The sequence below is a fragment of the Agelaius phoeniceus genome (genome assembly GCF_051311805.1).
Source record: "Agelaius phoeniceus isolate bAgePho1 chromosome W unlocalized genomic scaffold, bAgePho1.hap1 SUPER_W_unloc_2, whole genome shotgun sequence".
In the NCBI taxonomy this organism is placed as follows: Eukaryota; Metazoa; Chordata; class Aves; order Passeriformes; family Icteridae; genus Agelaius; species Agelaius phoeniceus.
The window spans coordinates 1,799,046-1,817,804 of NW_027509867.1; the positions used below are offsets into that span (position 1 = coordinate 1,799,046).

Sequence of the window (18,759 nt, forward strand, 5' to 3'; positions counted from 1 at the left end):
CTCACTGTGTGTAATTGCCAAGGTGAGGACAGGAGACATTCCTCTGAAACTATTGGAATGTGGATGGAGCTGCATTGAAGCCTATGGCACTGTGTGGACTCTGTGCTCCTGATGAGATGTTGTGTGTGGTTTGTGTGTCTCTGCTTGCAGTCTATGATGTATTTCCATTGCTGCAGATCCGTGCTGCTTTGTGCATGTTGGCTCAAAAGAACTTGGAGCAGAAGGACGCAGAGCTTTTCGAGAGAGAGATGAAGAATAGGAGACAAAGGAAAACATCCTTGCAGCCTATTCCTGAGACAGTCGAGCCTGGGGATGCAGCTGAAGCAAGTAAGTGGTGGCTACACTTGTGGTGGTCCTTTGCAATCAGTGTTGCAATCAGACTGGGGAGCTGTTCTGCTTGCATCTGAGTGGAAGCTTGCTTGGGATTTAATTCTGTTTCTCAAAGGAAAATACAGAGGCATGAAGTGTCTTGCCCATGGCCTCACTGAGTCAGTAACAGAATATCAGCTTCCTCCCTTGACCTCTGAAGTCTTTTAGAGTAGAGAAAACTGTCTTGCAAAGTACACTGGGGCTTCAGACTCTCTCCTGGAGAGCAGCCTCCAGGGAAGGGGAGTCCAAAAGAATGCTTTTCAACTGGGGTGCAGCCTGGAAGAAACAAAATTCAGCTCCTTGTAATGAAGACACCAGAGTTCCATCTCCTGCCACTCCCTGCTGAGGAGCTGGTGCTGTAGAGCTGTGCTGAAGCCCCAGCCAGGGCTTCTGCTGTAGCCCCAGGAGGCAGCAGCGTTCCCGACTGAATCCCGGCTGAGGGGCTCTGCCTGCAGGGCTGTGAGCGCTGCCCGAGGGCGGCAGCGGGGCCCTGAGGAGGCAGCGCTCAGCCCGAGGCCATCACCCAAGGTTATCTGCACTTTGCTTTGGCAGTTGCCCCTGCCAGCCTCTGCAACAGGAGAACAAAGGCAAAGCAATGCTGGGTTTCATTGTTTCTTAGGGAAAGCATCACTGCAGTTTGGCTTTAAGCTAGAATAGGGTAGATTTTGATTAGACATAAGGGAGAATTTTTTTTATAATGAAGGGAATGAAAAGCTGGAAGGGTTTTCCCAGAGAAGCTGTTGTTGTCCCATCCTTGAAGGTGTTCAAGGAAAACTTACATGGGGCTCTGAGGAACCAGCTCAGGATGAAGATGTCCCTGCTCACAGGGGTTGGACTAGATAGTGCTTAAAGGTGCCTTCCAACCCAAAATCTTCTAGGACTCTGTGCTCATTGTCCCATGTTAGTGTTATACTTGGTATAAAGTGGTATTTCATTGTTATACTTGAAGTTCTTTGGGATAACAAAGAGATGTTACGCAGCTCCAGCAAGTTTTCTGGCCCTTTCCATCATCGCCCTGTCCAGCACTCTCCCCTTACAAGCTCCTCTTTGGTCCCTGCAGCCTTTAGCCTACCACCTGTTGATGGCACAGCTTCTAGAGTGCAGAGAACACACCCTGGTGGTGCCTTGAAGAAGGAGGTCGTGAGGAAGCAGGACAATGTTCCCTTACTGCCCAATACACCCATCATCCATGGGGATGGCAGCTTCCCGCACAGCTCCTCAGGTAAGCCTGCTCCGTGGCAGCTTTTTCCACACGGGTTTGTCCTTGCACAAGGAGCACAAACTGCCTCCTGCCTCAGCCAGCACTGCTGGGATCTTGGCTCCATAGTCTGTCCTGAGAGTGAACAGCAAATCTACTTTTGAGTTACTCTAGCTTGGAAGTACTGGAGCAGTTGGTTCTTAGAGATCCATTGGAAAGTTGAGCTGAATAAAGTAGTTGTAAAGGCCTAATCTCTGGCTTTTGCCCATCCTGAGAGTCCAAACTACAGCACTGGTGCCAGGAGGCAGCTGGGACTGCAGGGATGAGCTGCAGGGCAGTCTGCCAGGCTGTGCTCACTGTGCTCCTACAAGAACCACCACGATCAGTTGTTCACTCACCGTCTGGGCACCTGTGGCACTTGGGAGCTGGCGCTGCGGGGGCAATTGTCAGCTTCAGCCTGGAGCTGGGCCCAGCTGGGGGAGGCTGGGAGCAAGCAAGGAGCCCCAGGAGCCAGACAGCAGGGAAGCCTCTGAGCCAGCGCCAGTTTGTAGCACACGGAGCCCTGGCTGGGAGATGGGGCTGAGGCCGCTCCATGGCGGGGCCTTGCCCAGGGCTGCAGCACCCATGGCCGACCCTCTCCTCACAGTGACCTCGCAGACGGCCCCTGGTGCCAAGCGCCGAGAGGAGCCGCTCCGTGGGCGTGGGCAGAAGGACAGAGCCTCTTCAGACCCACAGCAGTCCTTGCAGGAGGCGCTCTCCTTGCTGGGCAGCGATGACTGGTAAGAAAGGCCCCGTTCCCTCTGTGTCCCTCTCGGCGTTAAGGTCAGTCAGAAGCGTGTCTTGCTCGTGCCTCGGAGCCCCGAGAGCCCAGAGGGCCAAAGGGCACTGGTGAAACCCCTGCAGAGCAGGGAGAGGATGAAGATTGGAGAGCAGCCTTTTCTTGGCCTTGCTCTGCAGCAGTGCTGCAGCTGCAGCAGGCCCGTGCTGTTTCCTCGCTTTGCCTGCTGCTCCATGGAGCTGCAAAGGAAACCTTGAGGGAAGAGAGAAAGCTCTGGAAGGAGATGATTTGCTGGCTGAAGGCAGAAGCAGGATGGCAGAAGTTTTGAGTGTAGAGATTTGGGTGCCTTGGGCCACTGGCCCAGTGGGACTGAGTAAGATTCCTCTCTGCTCCCACTGCTGACAGCAATGGCAGGTGACAGGGTCTCCCAGTGACCTCCTGCATGGGAGTCCAAGAAGCAGCTCCAGGGAGTTCCTTTTTCTGAGAAATGGACTGAGTTGTGCTTTCAAGTCCCTCAGCCTGCCATTACTCCTGAAGGGCTCATGGCAAAAGAGAAGGAAAAAGAAAGAAAACCCTCTAGGAATCTTGCACTTTTGGAATTCAACTTTTTACCTCTCACTGCTTCATATGGACCTGAGATGTTTTGCCAATACTCCCAATGTGTCCCAAAATTATACACAGGCAGAAGGAGGCCCAGAGGTGATAACCCTACAAATTTTAGCTGATACTGGTTTTCTTTTTGATGTCTTTTTTTATCACTCCCTGGTGGATGCTTCATTCACACAGGGGTAAGGACTCCATTCACACCGGGATAAGCATGAAAAATCTGCCATGATGCATCTCCTTGTGGAATCACCTTTGCTTTGCCCTTTCACTTCTGCTTTCTCTTCCCCATTTCTCTTTGGTGCCCTGTGAGGTGCAGAGAGCTTCTGCAGGTGTGGGGGGTCCAGATGGCACTCAGGGGTGCCTGTGGGATCGGTCACCAGCCCTGGGCTGCAGCCCTGATGCCTCACAGACCTTCCTGTAGCTGAGGGCTTGCACAAAGCAAGTGCTCAGAGACAGAGTTGTTTGCACCTTTTAAATAACTTGTTGCTGTTGTGGGGGTTGTTTTAGGTAGGGGGTTTTGGGAAAAGCCAGAGTTTGCCCAGGGGTGGAATCTCCTGGGTCATCCTGCTGCTTTTTTGGGGAATGTGTGAGGTGGAGTGGAGGGGGTGACAGAGAGGCTGAGATTGTAGAGTGGAAACTCAGCTCCAGAGTGGCAGTGCAGACTCTCCCTGCTGAATGCCTGCTGGGGCTGACAAAGAAGGAAAATACCCCAATAACAGCCCGGTGGCACTGTGCCTCAGGGACAGGTACAGGGAGGTGACAAGAAACAGCAGCATGACCTGGTCTCACAGCTTCTAGGAAGCAGTGACAGAGGGGCCTCATGTGCCAGAGATTTCAGAAAGGCTGTCTTCTTAAATGGCCACTCTGAAACCCCTCTCTTTGCCTCTTGGGTTTGTGAATGCTTTTGACAGCCACAGCATCCTGGGGCAACACGTTCCAGGATTTCAATAAGCACTCCTTGAAAAGCACCTCCCATTGTTCAACTGAGCTGCCAGCCTGGTCATTTCAGAGGGTGCTGCCTTGGTGGAGAGAAAAATCAATCTTCTGCCTTTCAGGGAGCTGAAGGAGAAGGGACTCTTCACCATCAAACACCTGGCTGGGTCCCATTCAGAGGTCCTGCTTTGTAGACTTCGTGAGGTTTGCTTGGCACTTACCAGCGAGGTGAGAACATTGTTCTGAATTGTCCTCCATACTTCATACATGGTGTGTAGAGTAGGTATGTGCTTGCTCATCTCCATGTGTGCTCAAGGTCTGCCTTCATTTCTGGTTTTAGACCTGATATTTCTAATGTCTGTCAGCTATCTGTAGGATCCGTGGGTACATGCAGCTGTATCTACTGGCAGGTCAGGTATCTGACACTCATCTTTGATTGTGGTGCCTTTATAATGCAATGTGCAAAGGCAGAAACTGAGACACTAATAACATTATTTTCCAGAGTCCCAATCTCTGCCCAAACTGTAATTCAACACTGCAAATTATTCTGTAGACCAGAGCCTGTGTTTTCCGTTTCCTGGCTGAGTGCTTCAGCTGCTGGTGTTGCTTTTTTGAACAGGAGCACCTGACTCTTTAATCTTTATGACTTGTGCCTTTATGATCTGAAAGCAGCTCTTGCTTTAATTTTCTAGTAAAAGGGCCTAAAATCAAAGCTGTGGACATTTTAGAAGGGTTAAGTAGAACACTTTGGTCAAATTTTTTTTAGGCCTGCAGTAAGCAGGTCTGAGGCCAGAAATTGGTGCCAGAGTAAGTGCCTTTCTGTGCTTGTGCTCTCCTGCTCTTCTTGTACTTGTATGTTCCTCTGGACACAGTGGGATGTGTTGTCATTTCCTGGGACTTCTGTTGAAGGCAACTGGTTTTCTTTTCAAGGTGATTCTTATACTTCCCCTCATGACTTCCCCAGGTGACCAACCTCCGTTCCAAGGTGTCCTACTCTGCCATTGTCACTCTGGGAGAGCTCTTTGTGACCTTGAAGAAGGACATGGACTCTGAGGTGGATGAGGTTGCTCGGGTCCTTCTCCAGATGGTGTCCAACTCGCCAGAATTTGTTCAGAAAGCAGCCAGTCAGACCCTGGGGATCATGGTGGAGAATGCGACTCCTGCACGAGCAATGGCTGCTCTCATGGACATGGGAGTCAAGTAGGTTCTTCTTCTTTTAGTGATGTTCTTCACCTTCGTGTGTGTGGGAGGGAGAAGGGATGAGACAGAGAATGGGAATGGTGGGAGGGAAGGGTCCTGTATCCTGCATCTTCTGTGGACTCAGTGACTTGATTCTCCGACCACCCTCACTTCTTTCCTCCTGTCACCTATTTCTGCCCTCCTGCAGCCTATTATTAGTTCTCAGAATCACAGAACTGTAGAATATGGGGAGTCGGAAGGGGCCCATCAGGACCATCAAGTCCAGCTCCTGGCCTTGCACAGAACAGCCCAAGGGTCACACCAAGTGCCTGAGATTGTTGTCCAAATGCTTCTTCAACCCTGTCACCACTGTGACCACTGCCCTGGGGAGCCTGTTCCAGTGCCCAGCCACCCTCTGGGTGAAAAACCCTTTTTCCTGATATCCAAACTAAAGCTCCTCTGACTCAGCTTCCTGCTGCTTCCTGGAGTTCTCCCAGTCCGTCAGATTTTCCTAGATATGGTGACTGGTGGGGAAGGGAAAGTGCCTGCAAGGGCCAAGGATAGAGCCTTGTGCTTTTGTGGGAAGAGGGACAATTGCAATTGCAGCTGTGAGCAGTGTTTGGTATTTCACAGCACTAACCACAGAGGCCCTGGGGAAAACCACCTATCCTCATGATGCCATTAACTTGAGAAATGAGGAGGGTCCTTGCTGGGGCATGGAGCACATGGGGGACAATCTGCTGGGTGTGGCCCAGCCTGCACAGCAGGGGCAGCTCCTGCCAAAGGAGTCTTGTATGACTGTCCTGGCCTTAGAGCTCTACTTTCTATTCAAACTGATGTTTCGTGTTAGCCTTGAGATGATGAATCACTCTAAAGGCACCTTCACAGGCCGAGTGCCATGGGACAGTTGAAGCAAATGCTGCCTTAAATGTTGGTGATAGTTCCCAAGAGACACTCTCTAGAACAGGACAACCTGGCTAAACTGCCTGCCACCCTTTCCCCAGCTTTGGAATAGGGAAAAACATTCAGATGGATCCATTGCCAAGCCTCACAGAAGAAACAGGCTGTATTGCTGGATATTCTGCAACTTCATGGCCCACAATGTGTTTTCCCTGCATTTGTTGTTTTCCAAAGTTCTGCAGATTTGGGGATAAATGGGTGGAAAGAGCCTCAATCCTGCTGCAGCTCTGTGTACTGGGTGCCCTCTGATGGGTCAGCATCAATTGTCCTTAATTTCTAAATTATTCATATGTCACCTATTTCTTTAATCTTTCTCAGAATAAATACTGAGAAAGAAATTGAGTATCAGACCGTGCAGGGAGGCTGAATTCCTCCCTCTTCCATGCAGGCAGGCCTTGTGTACCATGCTAACTTTGTGTTTACCTGAGGACAGAACCTTCTGCAGGTGTCTGAAGGTGCAGGGAGAGCCCAGGCTCCTTCCCCCAGCACGGGCAGGGAGCAGGCTCTGGCCAAGGCCTGTGCTGCTGCTGCTCCTGGTCCCTGTGACCCAGGGTTTGCTCTCTCCTCCCCAGCAGCCGCCATGCCCCGGTGCGGAAGCGTGCGGCCGAACTCCTCCTGTCCCTGATGGAGAGAATTGGAGCCACCAAGCTCGCAGGCACAGCCAGGGCTGAGAGGCTGGCACACGTGGCAGGGAAGCTTGCTCAGGACTGTCACAAGGACACAAGGTAATGATCTTCATTTCACCTCCTAAAACAGGAAAACCGTTTTGTGTCTGGCTATAAAGGTGAAACCACAAAAGAGTGGAAACTAAAGGGAATATGAAGTTACCTCATGGTGTGAATCATGGAATATGCTGAGTTGGAAGGGACCCATCAGGGTCATGGAGTCCATCCCCTGGCCATGTGCAGTGACCCCAAGAGTCACTCCATGTGCTTGAGAGCATTGTCCAAACACTTCTTGAGCTCTGTCAGCCTTGGCACTGTGACCACTGCTCTGTGTTGCCTGGGCAAATGGCTGTACTGGGAAACCTGAGGTTGGCCAGCAAAAAGGAGCATTGCCAACTTTTTCCTGTGGCTTGAAGGATTCTTTACTGAGATCAAAAGAGCTCAGATCAGCCAGTCCAACAGTTTTGTTTGGCCTTAGGTGCACAACACAAAGCCAAAGTGTTGGCTAATGTTCATCACTGAAGGATCCCAAACATCCATTTCTCATTAACTTCAGACTTTCCTAGAAATATTTCAGAGGTCTTCAGCCAACATATTCAGTCTTTCTAAACCTGTTCTGCAGATTTCTAGAATGCTGTTATCTGTGGCTCAGTGAACTCCACATTTCTTCTTGAAGAAAACTGTGGCAAAATCAACCCAAACCACCAAAATCCCCTTCCTTTGATGATGAAATTCCCATGAATAGCTGCCAAGAACACCAGAGCAACTAGCTGCCCCTGTGCAAACACATAGTATAGAATACTCAATAGGATGCATGAGGTGTTTTGTTCTGGCTTCCCTGCCAGTTAAAGAAAGTCAAATTATTGTGCAATGGCAGCAAGACACTGCTAATAGGCTCTGACAACAAAGCAGATGTGTTTTGCTTGTTCCCTGAGATCCTTTGATGCCACAGAAGCACACCCACAGTTTCAGAGTGAAATGGTATTTTTCTGTTGCCCCACATTTTCCTCTTGCCTCTTGTGTTCAGCTGACAGCACTGTGCAGTGTCAAGTGAGGTAAATCTCCCTCTTTGCTGAGCAGGAAATGCCTTCTTGTGCAAGGATTGCACCTGATGAGTTTAAGGTATCAGCCTTTTCTGTTAACACTCTTCCTGTGTTTGTTCACTTTTCTTTTGTTTCCTTTCTTCCTTCATGCCTTCCTGCCTTCCTTTTTGCCTCCTTCCTTCCTTTCTTCTGTCCTTCCTTCCTTCCTTAGGCATTATGGACAGGAGATGGTGAAGATGTTGCTCAATCATCAACAATTTAAAAAGCTTTTGGAACAATCTCTTTCCACCCGTGACCTGGAAGATATTCTGACAAGAATCAAGAAGAAAGTAAGTGCTTGGCAGGAGAAATGTCTCCTTTGTGCAAGTATTGCCACTGCTAATATGAGATCAAACATACCCAATCTGTCTTTAGCTCATTCCTCTTCTGCTGAATCATTTTGCTCCTGGGAATGAGCTGTTAATCCTCAGCCTGTTCATCTGCAGATCACAAAGGAATTGATATTATTAGGGAAAAAGTGGGGTTTGAATATTTTCAATATCGGTCACAAAGAGGAAAGGGAAAGAGGAGAAAATAGGTTTACATTTAAGCGTAAGCCTCCACCATGCTCTCCCTACTCTGCCCCTGTAAAGGAATTAAGTGAGAATTGTGCTTCTGAACATAACAGAGTCTTTGCAAAGGACACTGGAAATAGTAGTACCAAGAAAATTTGCAAATACACAAAAGATGTCCAAGTCAATCCTAGTTACTTCAATTACTGTCTGTCTTTTGGGAATGCTGCCCTGCTGTCAAGCCCTGTGGAGCTGGAAGAAGCTTGGTGAATTCAGCAGCATCCAGTGGAAAATCCTTTGTTTGCTTGGGGGGGGGGGGGGATTTTATTTTTCTATCAACATTATAGAAGGGAGCCTGCCTTTGTGCAGGCACAGGGAGAATGAGTGTTGAACCAAATCGACTTCCAACACAATGGGCCAACCCCCAAAGAGTCCAGTTTGTTCTGCTGCTTCCTTCACAAACACTCATTGCCTGCCAGTTTGCATTATTCCCATTTATGCTCAAGACTAAGGAATTTGGGATTTTATATTGCTGCTCAGTCTGGTAGCACCCATAACCTGCCTTGGGCTACCTACTGAAAACAAAGAGTTGGCATCACTGAATCTCTGGTCTGTTTCCATCTGTAAGTTAGGAAATGTTTCCCTAAGCCTTGGTAGCAGTGATCCTGGTTCTAATTTGTGTTTTCAACAGGGAATTTCCAATTTTATACTCCAAAGATTGATGGGGTTTCTCTATGTCTTTGTAGGGCATGGCAAACCAGAAGGGTGAAGGCCCATCTGTCAAGGAGCCGGTGAAGGAGAGGAACGGTGGCTCAAAGAAGCCCCAGGCCACGTTGTCTTCTAGCAAATGGTACTGAGCACTTTTGTTAGATGAGACAAAGCACATGACAAGCTTTACATGTCTCTTCCTCAGGAAAAACTTTCTGGCAGAGATGACCAGTGCCACAGATTGTTTCCTTTCCCTACAAATGCTCTAGGATAAAAAATATCTACTTCTGCATTGTGCTGAACACAACTTCTCTGGAGGGGTTTCCACAAAAATGGAGAGACAAAAAGACACCCATTGGTTGCAGCTCAGACGATGCAGTGCAGTGGCAAGGGCAGTGTTGTGGAGGCTGGGAGAGGGCCAAGTTTCTGCTGCCTGACTTGGGACAAGTAAATTCAACCAGGGCTTTTTTTTCATCTGAGTGGAGTCTTTTTCAGATGGGTGTTTTGATGAGAAATCTCAGTCTGGAAGCAAGATGCCATTCCACAAAGATGCAGTTCTCATCCATGTGGTTTGGGCTGGCTGAATCATGGTTTTCTTACACTCAAACAGTATCAAGTTTGAGTAGTAAGGAGCAAGGCAATTCCTGAACAACTTCAGTCAACAGGTGTCTCAATGTGGACTTTTTGTCTTGATATTCCTGTCCTTCATGTAATTTGCTTGATGGACAGCATGTTTGGTTTATTTCCCCCTGTGCTGCAATCAGCATTTAAGACAGGAATTGCTCCTTGCTGTCTCTTTCATGGCAGTTGCAGAGCTGCTTGTACCTCTTCTCCTCTGATAACAGAATTTAGCTCTGTCCTGCTCAGCAGTGGCAGGAAAGTGACCACATGCCTCAGTAGCACAGCTAGCATCTTCCCGTGCTCATGGAAGAGACAGGTTGATCCAGGAGAATTGTTCCCAGTGGGTTTGTTAACCTGTGCATCTAGGCTCTAGGGAAGCAAATGAAATGTGAGTGGAGTGTAGTTCTGGGATGTCTGGCTTCCATTTTTATCTCTCTTACTGATTTTCTGAATCCTTCAAATATAGCCCTGTTTATCTGTTCAGATGCATCTGAGCTACTTTTCCAGATTGTCATGCCTGGTGTAGAGACACTTCTCCAGAGTGATGAGTCTCCTTATTGTAAGACACACACGTCCCTTATGAGGAGGCATTTAGACTTGGAAGCAGTGTCTCTCTTTCTCCACAAAGCAATGTGACCTGTGTGCCCTGGCAGCCATCTGAAGATAGATCAGATGCATCTCATCCTTGGTTTTCCTCAGTGAGCTCTGGCAAGAACATTACTTGCAGATTGTCTCCGGTAATCATTGTCATGAGGTCCACATTGTTCTTCAGACCCTCGTGACTTTCCAGCTTGAAATCACATAATAGGAAAGCTGCTCAAGATGTTTTGCTCACAATTAACTGAAGGTATTGTCTGTGGCTGCAGCTCTCTCCATAGAGAGCAGAAGGCACAACTTTCCCAGGCATTGTCCTGGGGAAGGCTGTGAGAAGATCAGAGAAAAGAATCAGAAACAATTCTTATCTGCCCTTGCTGCGCCTGTTGTTGTGAACATGTGGAATGTGTTATAGAGATTTGTTTACTAAAGGGTAATTTCTAATTGGCTACTGGTGATGGTGTTTTGGATTCAATTGACTAATCTGGTCTGTCTGTGTCTGACTGTCTGTAAGGGTGATGAGTTTCTATATAGTATAGTATAGTATAGTATAGTATAGTATAGTATAGTATAGTATAGTATAGTATAGTATAGTGTAATAAAGTGATTGATCAGCCTCAGTTTTCTGGAATCATGGAGTCAATGCTAATTATTTCCTTGACAGGGATGCCATGCTACAATAATTATCACCAACAGGTCCTCATTTGGTTTTATTTTCCAGGGTGAAATCTCCCTCTGATGGACACCTCCTACACTGTGCAAAAGCCCAGGTCACGTCACCTCCAGCTGTGGAAGAAACAGAGCTGCTGCAGAAGCTTTACCATCTCCTGGAAGCCAAGGGGTTTCAGACAAGGATGGAAGGAGTGGAGCTCCTCCAAGACCTGTGCAAAACCAGCCCCCAGCTCATCTCCACCAACATTGTCCAAGTACGTAGGGTATCTTCACTGCTCCTTTCCTTTAGCTCCTTTCCTAAGCCTGTAGCAGCAAAGTTAATTCAGTGTGTCTTGGCACTCTGTCCTGGCTGTTTGGGACATGCTGGTCCCTCTTACCCAGACAAATGTAATTCAGGTCCAGTCTTCAGGAAGTGTTATTTCAGTCCAGCTGTATTTGCCTGGCAGGTGCCTATTGATGCTGTTTATCAGATGATGGCAGAATTTTCTGCTGGTGTAACTGCTGCTGTCTCCTACTCCCAGTTGGGTTAAGTGAAGGGAATCCAGCCCCTGAAAGCATGGCAATTGTTCTCTAGACCAAAAATGGGTTTGCATAGGGAAGAGAAGTATCAGGCTGGGTTGGTTTAAACCCATTTGGTTTTTCAAAAACAACACTTCTATATACTCCATCTTGTCTTGCACAGGCACAACTCTGGCTACTCATTTCCATCCTTGTTCCTATTCCTCTTGGTAAAGACAGTGCTCACCCTTCTTGGGGGGGTCTTTTTTTCTCTTTGGAAAAGGATGGAAACAGCTAAGGACTCATCTCTGCCTTCTCCTCCCAGTAGCTGCTTTTTCCCTTTTTCCAGGAAAAGGTGCCTGACAATGTGGCTGTCAAGGGACTGAACGTGCTCTAATGAGAGCTGTACAGCACATTCCATTTCAGAAGTCCACATGTTACTTAGAGAAATAGTCTGGATCCTGGAAGAGTTGACCAGAGCCCTGCACTTCTCCAGACACTGGCTCTGAGACAAACAAAATAAAACTTAGATCTCCTCCAGCCATAGTTTTGGCAAAATCATAACTGCCCTCAGTACTTGAGGCAACTGTATAGAAAACCAGGCATTGTAAACATCTGCTTCCATTCAAAGCAAAGGTACTCTTTAGCATTAATAAATGGAATTGATTTAATGATTTAGAGATGGAGAGAAATACCATAGGGGCTACTCTGTCCCCAGCCCAATCTCTTAAAAACAGAAGAAAATCTTTCAACCAGCATGAGGTTGCGCCACCATTCCAGTGAGTGGCCCACAGGAAAACAGTGAAATTGTGCAAGCGAGTGCTGACCTGACAGAAAGGATCACTTTCATCTTTGACATTGCTGACTGCTACAGCCACTCTTCAAACAAGGACATTTGAATCCAGCTTTCACGTTGCTTGTTCTCTTCACAGATTTTTGATTATTTTGTCTTGAGGATATCTGACAGCCACAAGAAAGTGAAGCAGAGGGCGCTGGATGTGCTGGCTGAAATCACAGGAGTCCTGAAAGATGCCTTGAACCCAGTGATCATTGGTTTGGTGGAAGGAATAACAAAGAACCTGAACTCAAAGGATCCCAGGGTTCGTGGGGCAGCTGTGAAAGCACTGGAAGAATCCATTGCTCATTTGGGTAAGGCTGAGCCCTGGCAGGGACTCTCCTCAACTTCGTCTCTGTCTCTCCTGCACAAGAGAGCGCTGAGTGCCTTGACAGCTGCTCTTGTCTGTGGAACACTGCAGCTGACACCCACCAGAAGCTGTGCAGCTGCAGTCCTTATGCACCATCCCCAACAGGCTGGAATGTGCAGCAGCATTTCCCAACAGTCCCAGGAGCCCTTGGCTCTGTGCTGCTTGTCTGAAGAGCAAGTCCTGGGCTACAGCTTTGCTACAGTTCAGAGGCAAAGGGGGTTTGGAGTGTGCTTGGGCCCTGTCTGACTTCCCAAATGAACAGCTTTGCTGTTGGCATGAAGGGACACTGGCCCATCAGAGCTTCTGCAGAGCAGCCACCTGGGAGGCTCTACATTAGAGGCATCAGCTGCCTATCTTCCACTTTTCTTCTTTGTCTTCTGTCGGGTCCGGCTGTCTGTCTCTGCCCCGACACGGGTAGAGTGGTTCTTTGGTGGGCACAATGCAAAGGACGAGTCTGGACTCTTCAGCTTTCGGTCTTCAGGTTGTTTATTATTTCTTATCTACAAAATTTTTCTGTCTGCCCAACAGAGGTCTGATCTGCAGGCAGTCACAGGCACTCTCTGACCACCCACGGGGCGGTCATGTCTTTTTATACTAAAACCTACGTATACAATATTTACCTTTATTTCCCAATGCTTTTCGCCCATGTTGGCAAGTGCACCTTCACTAGAAACCAATCTCTAAGTGCCAACATCATCACAGGAGATGGAGGACAAGAAGAAGAAAGAAGAAGGACAAGACACGCCCCGATCTCTCCATCTTGTCTCCATAACCCCCCTGTACCAAAAACCTTAAAGTCTATATCTCACCCTCTAAATGTGTCTCTTTTACACCTTTTACTCTAAAGTGATTCTCTTGTCCTCAGACTCTTGTTACTTCTGTGGATGGATCAAAATCAAGCCACCAAGCACTCTTGGCAACATTCCAGGGTTTTCGAGACCCCCAAGGGTTCTCCTGGCATCTCTGGACATCGGGAACGATGTGCTGAGATCCCACAGTCTTCCATGTTCAAAGGGGAACTTATGATTCACCAAGTTCATTTCTTTAGAACAAACAGGTATAAACCCAGCTGTCAATGATGCCTTGTTCCACATGTTGTTTTGCATGGGGCAAGATGGCCACAGCAATTAACTACATAGGCAAGGGCTGCTCTAAATTCCTCTGCCACACAGATTTATGTCAGCTCTGAGAATGCTCACTGGGGGAATATGCCTGAAAAAAGGAGTGTTGAAGAGGCAGGTCTTCAAGAGGAGTTTCCACTTTCTCCTCCCCAGCTGCTCTGTGAACTCAGAAACTGCCTGACTCAGTGCCTTTCTGTGACCCAAGTATGGGCTTCTTCCTTTTTGCTCTGGGATGCAAAACCTTTTCACTGCTTCCATGTGACTGAACTCTTGAGGTCCCTGATGTGAAATGTTTTAACATAGCTCCTGCTACAGCAGACAAGTTTGGATTTACAAATGTGAAAGGAGAGCTTTTCTTTTGGAATTTTAAACCCTGCCAAGCAGGCTGGAAGGAAAGAAGAAAAGGATTCAAAAATCCATAGAAATGTACTTTATTTTATAAAATGGGGTTGGCCCTGCCCTTTCCCTCCTCACTGTCCTTTCTCCTATGACCTGAGAAAAGTGAGCAGAAACACGTGTTTCCCTTGTAGATCAAGTGTCACTGCTGAAAGAGTTCAGCTACCAATGGAATCACCTGAGTGGCCAAGCTCTGCTGGATGTCACTGAGTGTATCACAGGTATGGCCTCCCCTTCTGAGCCAAGAGCTCTGCCCAGGGAGTATTGACAGGGAATGCCTGTGAACAGACAGCAGAGCAGCTCCTCCACATCAGGAGGTGCTGAGCTTGTCCCTGCTGCCCAATAGCCCAGGCAGGTGGATTTGGCAGGATTTCCCTGGCTGCTGCAGAGCTGGGCAGCATCTGAGATGGGGGCAGCGCTCGGCCTCGGGGCTGAGCTCTCACTGGGGCATCTCAGAACCACCTCCAGCAAAGGGAGGGGCTGAAAATACCCCAGCTGGCTCCTCTCTGGGAAGCTCAGGGACATCTGTGATCTTTGAGGGGAAATGGTGACAAATGCTGTTTCAGGGCATCAGTTTGTTCTGTCCTCACAAAATTCTTGTTTTTCTGTTGGAAAGTTTTGAGGCTGAACCATGCAGAGCCTGGGGGTCACAGCTCAGGTCAAAACTCAACAGAGGCATCAGAGGCACGGGTTTAGTGCAAGGCAGCCCCTGGGGCACAGGGACAGAAGCAGAGTGCTGAGGCTCCCTGCCTGTGCTGTCAAAGTGGCTTGGACTGAGCCTTTCAGGGTGTGCAAACAGTGTCTGCCTGTGCCAGCGCTGTCCAAAATGCTACAAATGCAGCTGATAATTGATTCCTCAGAGGAGCTTGCTATGTCAGCAAGAGCCAAGGAATGGAAAAAGGATAATCTCAATATATAGTAGAGAGGAGAATTGATCATCTTGCTTTACCTGGGGCTAAATCCACTGCTAATTATGCCAACATCTTTGAATGCAAGGTTTAATACACTTTGTGTCTCCATTAGGAATCTCAAAAGGGCATGTTCAGTGACTGGGAATGTCAAAGGCCCTTTAAAGAGCATTTGAATAAAGTAGATCTCCAGCAATAGGGAATTTAGTTTAGCAGTTCTTTTGATCTCTTTTTCAAATAAAGGAATTAACCATAAATTAGGATTACTTTAGAAAGAGCAGATGTTGTCTCTGAGATTTAGTAGGAACAGACAGCTGTTCCTCACGTTCAGTAGTCACCGATGTCTTTAACTGCATTTAAACTCAAATTAATTCCCATTTTAAAATGGGTACCATAACCCTTTCCTGCTTAGCAAAATTGGTTTTGGGTACTTGCAGGAACTCTTTCAATGTTGATGACTGGTGGTGGATTAACAGCATAGAGAAAATGAAGTCTCTTCCACCACAGAATATTAAATGGCTGCTAGACAACATTTTGTCTGATCAGAAAATAAGAATGGTCTCCAGAGCCATTCAGGTTTTGGTCTCAGCCAAATCTGCCATGCAAGAAGCCTGTTGGTAGTAAATTTTTGTCTGTGTTTGATATAGTTCAGTTCAAAAAATGGGCAGAGAGCACATTTCAGAGACAATATGAGAAAACATTCGTGTTTTGGTTGCATTTCAGTCCCCTGTGTAGCATTTTTCTTTCTCTATGCCCCTATTTCAGTGGACATTAAAAGAAAAAATGCCATTAACATTGGGAGGGGAAAGTGGCAATAAAATGTGGAGATGCTCAAATGCCACAGCAATGGGATCTGGGTAATTCTCTAAGACACCCTGAGGTTTGAAACAGCTGTTTCTTGGAAGCCCCAAAAGCATTCTGCCAAAGACACCAGCTGGTCACTGATGTTTCTAATCCAGCTGTCAAGGAGCAGCCATCTCTGGTGGGCTGGAGTTTTGAGGTGTGTTCTAATCCTGCCCTTTGCTGTGTGCCACTGAGCACAGGGAAGAGCCAGATTAGACATTTGGAACTTGACATCAAAGTTACAAAAATGGAATCATCCCTTTATTAGAAATCTCTCCATTTCCTCTCTATGGTGCATTTCCAAATCTTCAGTGTGGATTTAGACAAGTTCTTAATGGAAATAAAAGGCAGTTGGACGTTTCATTCATTGTTTATGCAGAAAGAGATTGTGAAATAATTTAATAAATGTGCAAAGTCTACCACAGGGACAAGGCTCTGGTTGGAGCAATTAGTCCTGGGGGGTTGGTGGTTCTGTTTCCAGGGTGATCAGCTGCTTTGCCCGTTTCTGGATCAAGGGGCTCTGTGTGCCATTTTGCTGATCTTGGCCAGAGAGGCTTGCCAGAAGCAAAAGCAGAGGTAGATCCTTGTTTGCATTGAGGTTGTGGCTAAGGAGCTGTGTCTCTGTCCCGGCAGTGCTTGTGCAGTGGGTCCATGCCAGGAGCCCTGCAGTTGTCCAGCGCGACGCCCTGCCCGTGCTCTGGTCCTTCCTGGAGAACAAGGCGCTGCCCGTGCGGAGCGCCAGTGTCCGCACCGTGGCCACCAAGCTCGCCTCTGCCCTCTACAAGGTGATGGGCACCCAGCTGAAGAAATGTGCTGCCAGCAAGCCTGCACACGTGCGGGAAAACCTCTCCAAAATGCTGGGCTGGTGAGGGCGAGATGTTCTCCAGAAGGCTGAGGAAGCGCTGAGTTGGACACCTCCGGATTTGCCTTTTTAGCTGTGCCAAAAAAGATGAAATCCAAAGGAAGGGTTTGCATCTGCCCCCGCTCTCTCCATTGCCCTTCCTAGTCATGGCATTGGGGGCCTGGAGCAGCTCCAGGTGGAGGACAAGGTGAAGGGAATCATGGCTCAGCCTCACACAGAGGTGAGGGGGGAGCTGGGCCAATCTCTGTTGGGAGGAAGGGTCTTGTGTCAGCGCAGAGAGGCTGTGCACATTGCCAGGGAACAGCTGTGCCCTGCATGTGCCCCTGCAAGGAGCTGTGCTGCTGCCAGTGCCCCTGGAGCTGCAGGGCTGCTGAGCTGTGGGGCAGGCAGAGGAGCAGGAGGGTGCAGGTGCAGCTGAGCCATTCCTGGAGAGCACAGGGCTCTGGGCTCCCTGCTGTCCCAGGGCAGCCCAGAGGCCAGGCTGTGCCTGTGCTAGCTCTGGGCAAGTGGCTCAGGGTTTTGCCCTGGCCTGCCTCAAGTGTCTGCCAGCAGGAGCTTGTTTCCCTGTGCAGCTGTTTAGAAGTTGGCAGGAAATGTGTCCCATGAAATATGGAGCTTCAGATGCTTTAGATTGCATGGTGGCCGCTGTTAAACTTTGTGTCTCCATTTTGCAGATCTGGCTGGTTACAGTCTTACCGAGAAGTTTTCTCCAGACACTTCCGATGTTCCCTCACCCACAAAGTCCTCGCCTCCCGTCCAGAAGAGCTCTCTTTCCTCCAAGCTCAGGAAGAAGCTGCTGCCTGCATGAAGAGTGTTTGAAGAATAGGATTGATGCCTTAGGCTTCATAGTTACAGCTGTACATATGTTCTGATCTTTAGATGTAGTTTTGAATTAATGTGTTTTGATTGTATCTTTAAAATTTTTGACATATTTTTAACTATATATATTTTTGATGATGAAAAAAGTAAATAAACAAATAAAACTTAAATAAACCAAGAGGAGAACGTGATACCAGGACCTGCTAGCCTAGAGATTATGGGAGTGCAGCTCACTCAATGTGCCAGTGTCTCACCACATCCTTTCCTCATTGGGCCTCTCCTCTTCCTCTTTGGCCATGTTTTCTTTGTGTCATTTGTGCTGCTCTTTGTTACTTGGCATTACAACGGGGCCACCATTGACCTGTTTGGGGGACAATGGATCCAAAAGATCCAGTCTAGTCAAAGGTTTTCTACCTAGGTGTGTTCTGTGCTCACCAAAGGCCTGAGCAAAGAAACAAAGAGAAGTGTGCCCAAATCCCAAAGCTTTGCTCCTTTGCAGTCTCCCACAGATCTGGCTCACAGGTGTCTTCAATCACAATTTCATAGGTAAGAAGAGGTCATGTATTTCACTGGGAAATGATGCACTGCTTTAGAAAAGTCACCTGTATGTATATTTACCTGGGACAGCAGTCCAGCTGTGTTGTTTGCACCTTGTTTGCAGAAGGATGAGTGCACTGGGAGGCCAATGACAAGTGACAAGGGTTCCTCCAATCTGTACTGCAGCCTGGGTGCCATTCAGCCCAGAGCTAGGGGATCATTTGTTCCCATGGACCAGTGCTTGCCAGTGTAATGAATTCCTGCACAGCTGGAAGAAGCAATTCTGGATTCAGCTCCAGCTCTTGGTGGGCTGCATGATCATTGACAATGCTGCCCTTCCAGAAATTATTCTGCAGTTTCCTTTCATAATCATTTGAAGTATTAAACTTCACATTTCAATTTGCTTTGTCTTAGGGAAAAACACTTCTGGCCCCAGTGCAAACTGTACTCTTTTGACAGCAAAGTCCTCACGGTTGCCAGCTTCTGATGTCACACAATGTCACCGGGCTGCATGTGTTTGCTTTGCTCTGGGTCTAGTCCTGGCCTAATAAAGCCCAGGCAGGGTGGCACGTTGCAGGGAAAACGGGTCCATGAGCTTATGGGGTTGCCATCAGCAGCAGAGTGAATGTGCCCTTTGGGGATTTCTCTGGAGACAAAATTAGGGACCTACTCCATGCCACAATATTCTCTTAG

At 48.0% G+C, this 18,759-nt stretch overlaps 2 protein-coding genes across 2 annotated transcripts in view; both read left to right on the forward strand.

The window, feature by feature from the left end:
• The window catches only part of LOC143692633 (uncharacterized), a 133,232-nt gene that overhangs the window by 83,618 nt on the left and 30,855 nt on the right, over nt 1-18,759 (forward strand). The gene's annotated exons all lie outside the window — the stretch shown is intronic.
• On the forward strand, nt 195-17,529 carry LOC143692567 (TOG array regulator of axonemal microtubules protein 2-like). Its single transcript, XM_077172815.1, has 13 exons — nt 195-327; nt 1,430-1,591; nt 2,214-2,346; nt 4,007-4,112; nt 4,849-5,084; nt 6,596-6,748; nt 7,943-8,060; nt 9,029-9,132; nt 10,927-11,131; nt 12,308-12,524; nt 16,518-16,713; nt 16,855-16,930; nt 17,401-17,529. Exons 1-13 carry the CDS (start codon nt 195-197, stop codon nt 17,527-17,529), a joined length of 1,968 nt encoding a protein of 655 aa, XP_077028930.1.

Bases quoted from the DNA above. Each gene is read 5' to 3' on its own strand.
- LOC143692567 (XM_077172815.1), top strand. From the start codon at position 195: ATGTTGGCTCAAAAGAACTTGGAGCAGAAGGACGCAGAGCTTTTCGAG. The intron at 1,592-2,213 runs GTAAGCCTGCTC...CTCTCCTCACAG, and splicing joins CTTCCCGCACAGCTCCTCAG to TGACCTCGCAGACGGCCCCT. The intron at 5,085-6,595 runs GTAGGTTCTTCT...TCTCCTCCCCAG, and splicing joins CTCATGGACATGGGAGTCAA to CAGCCGCCATGCCCCGGTGC.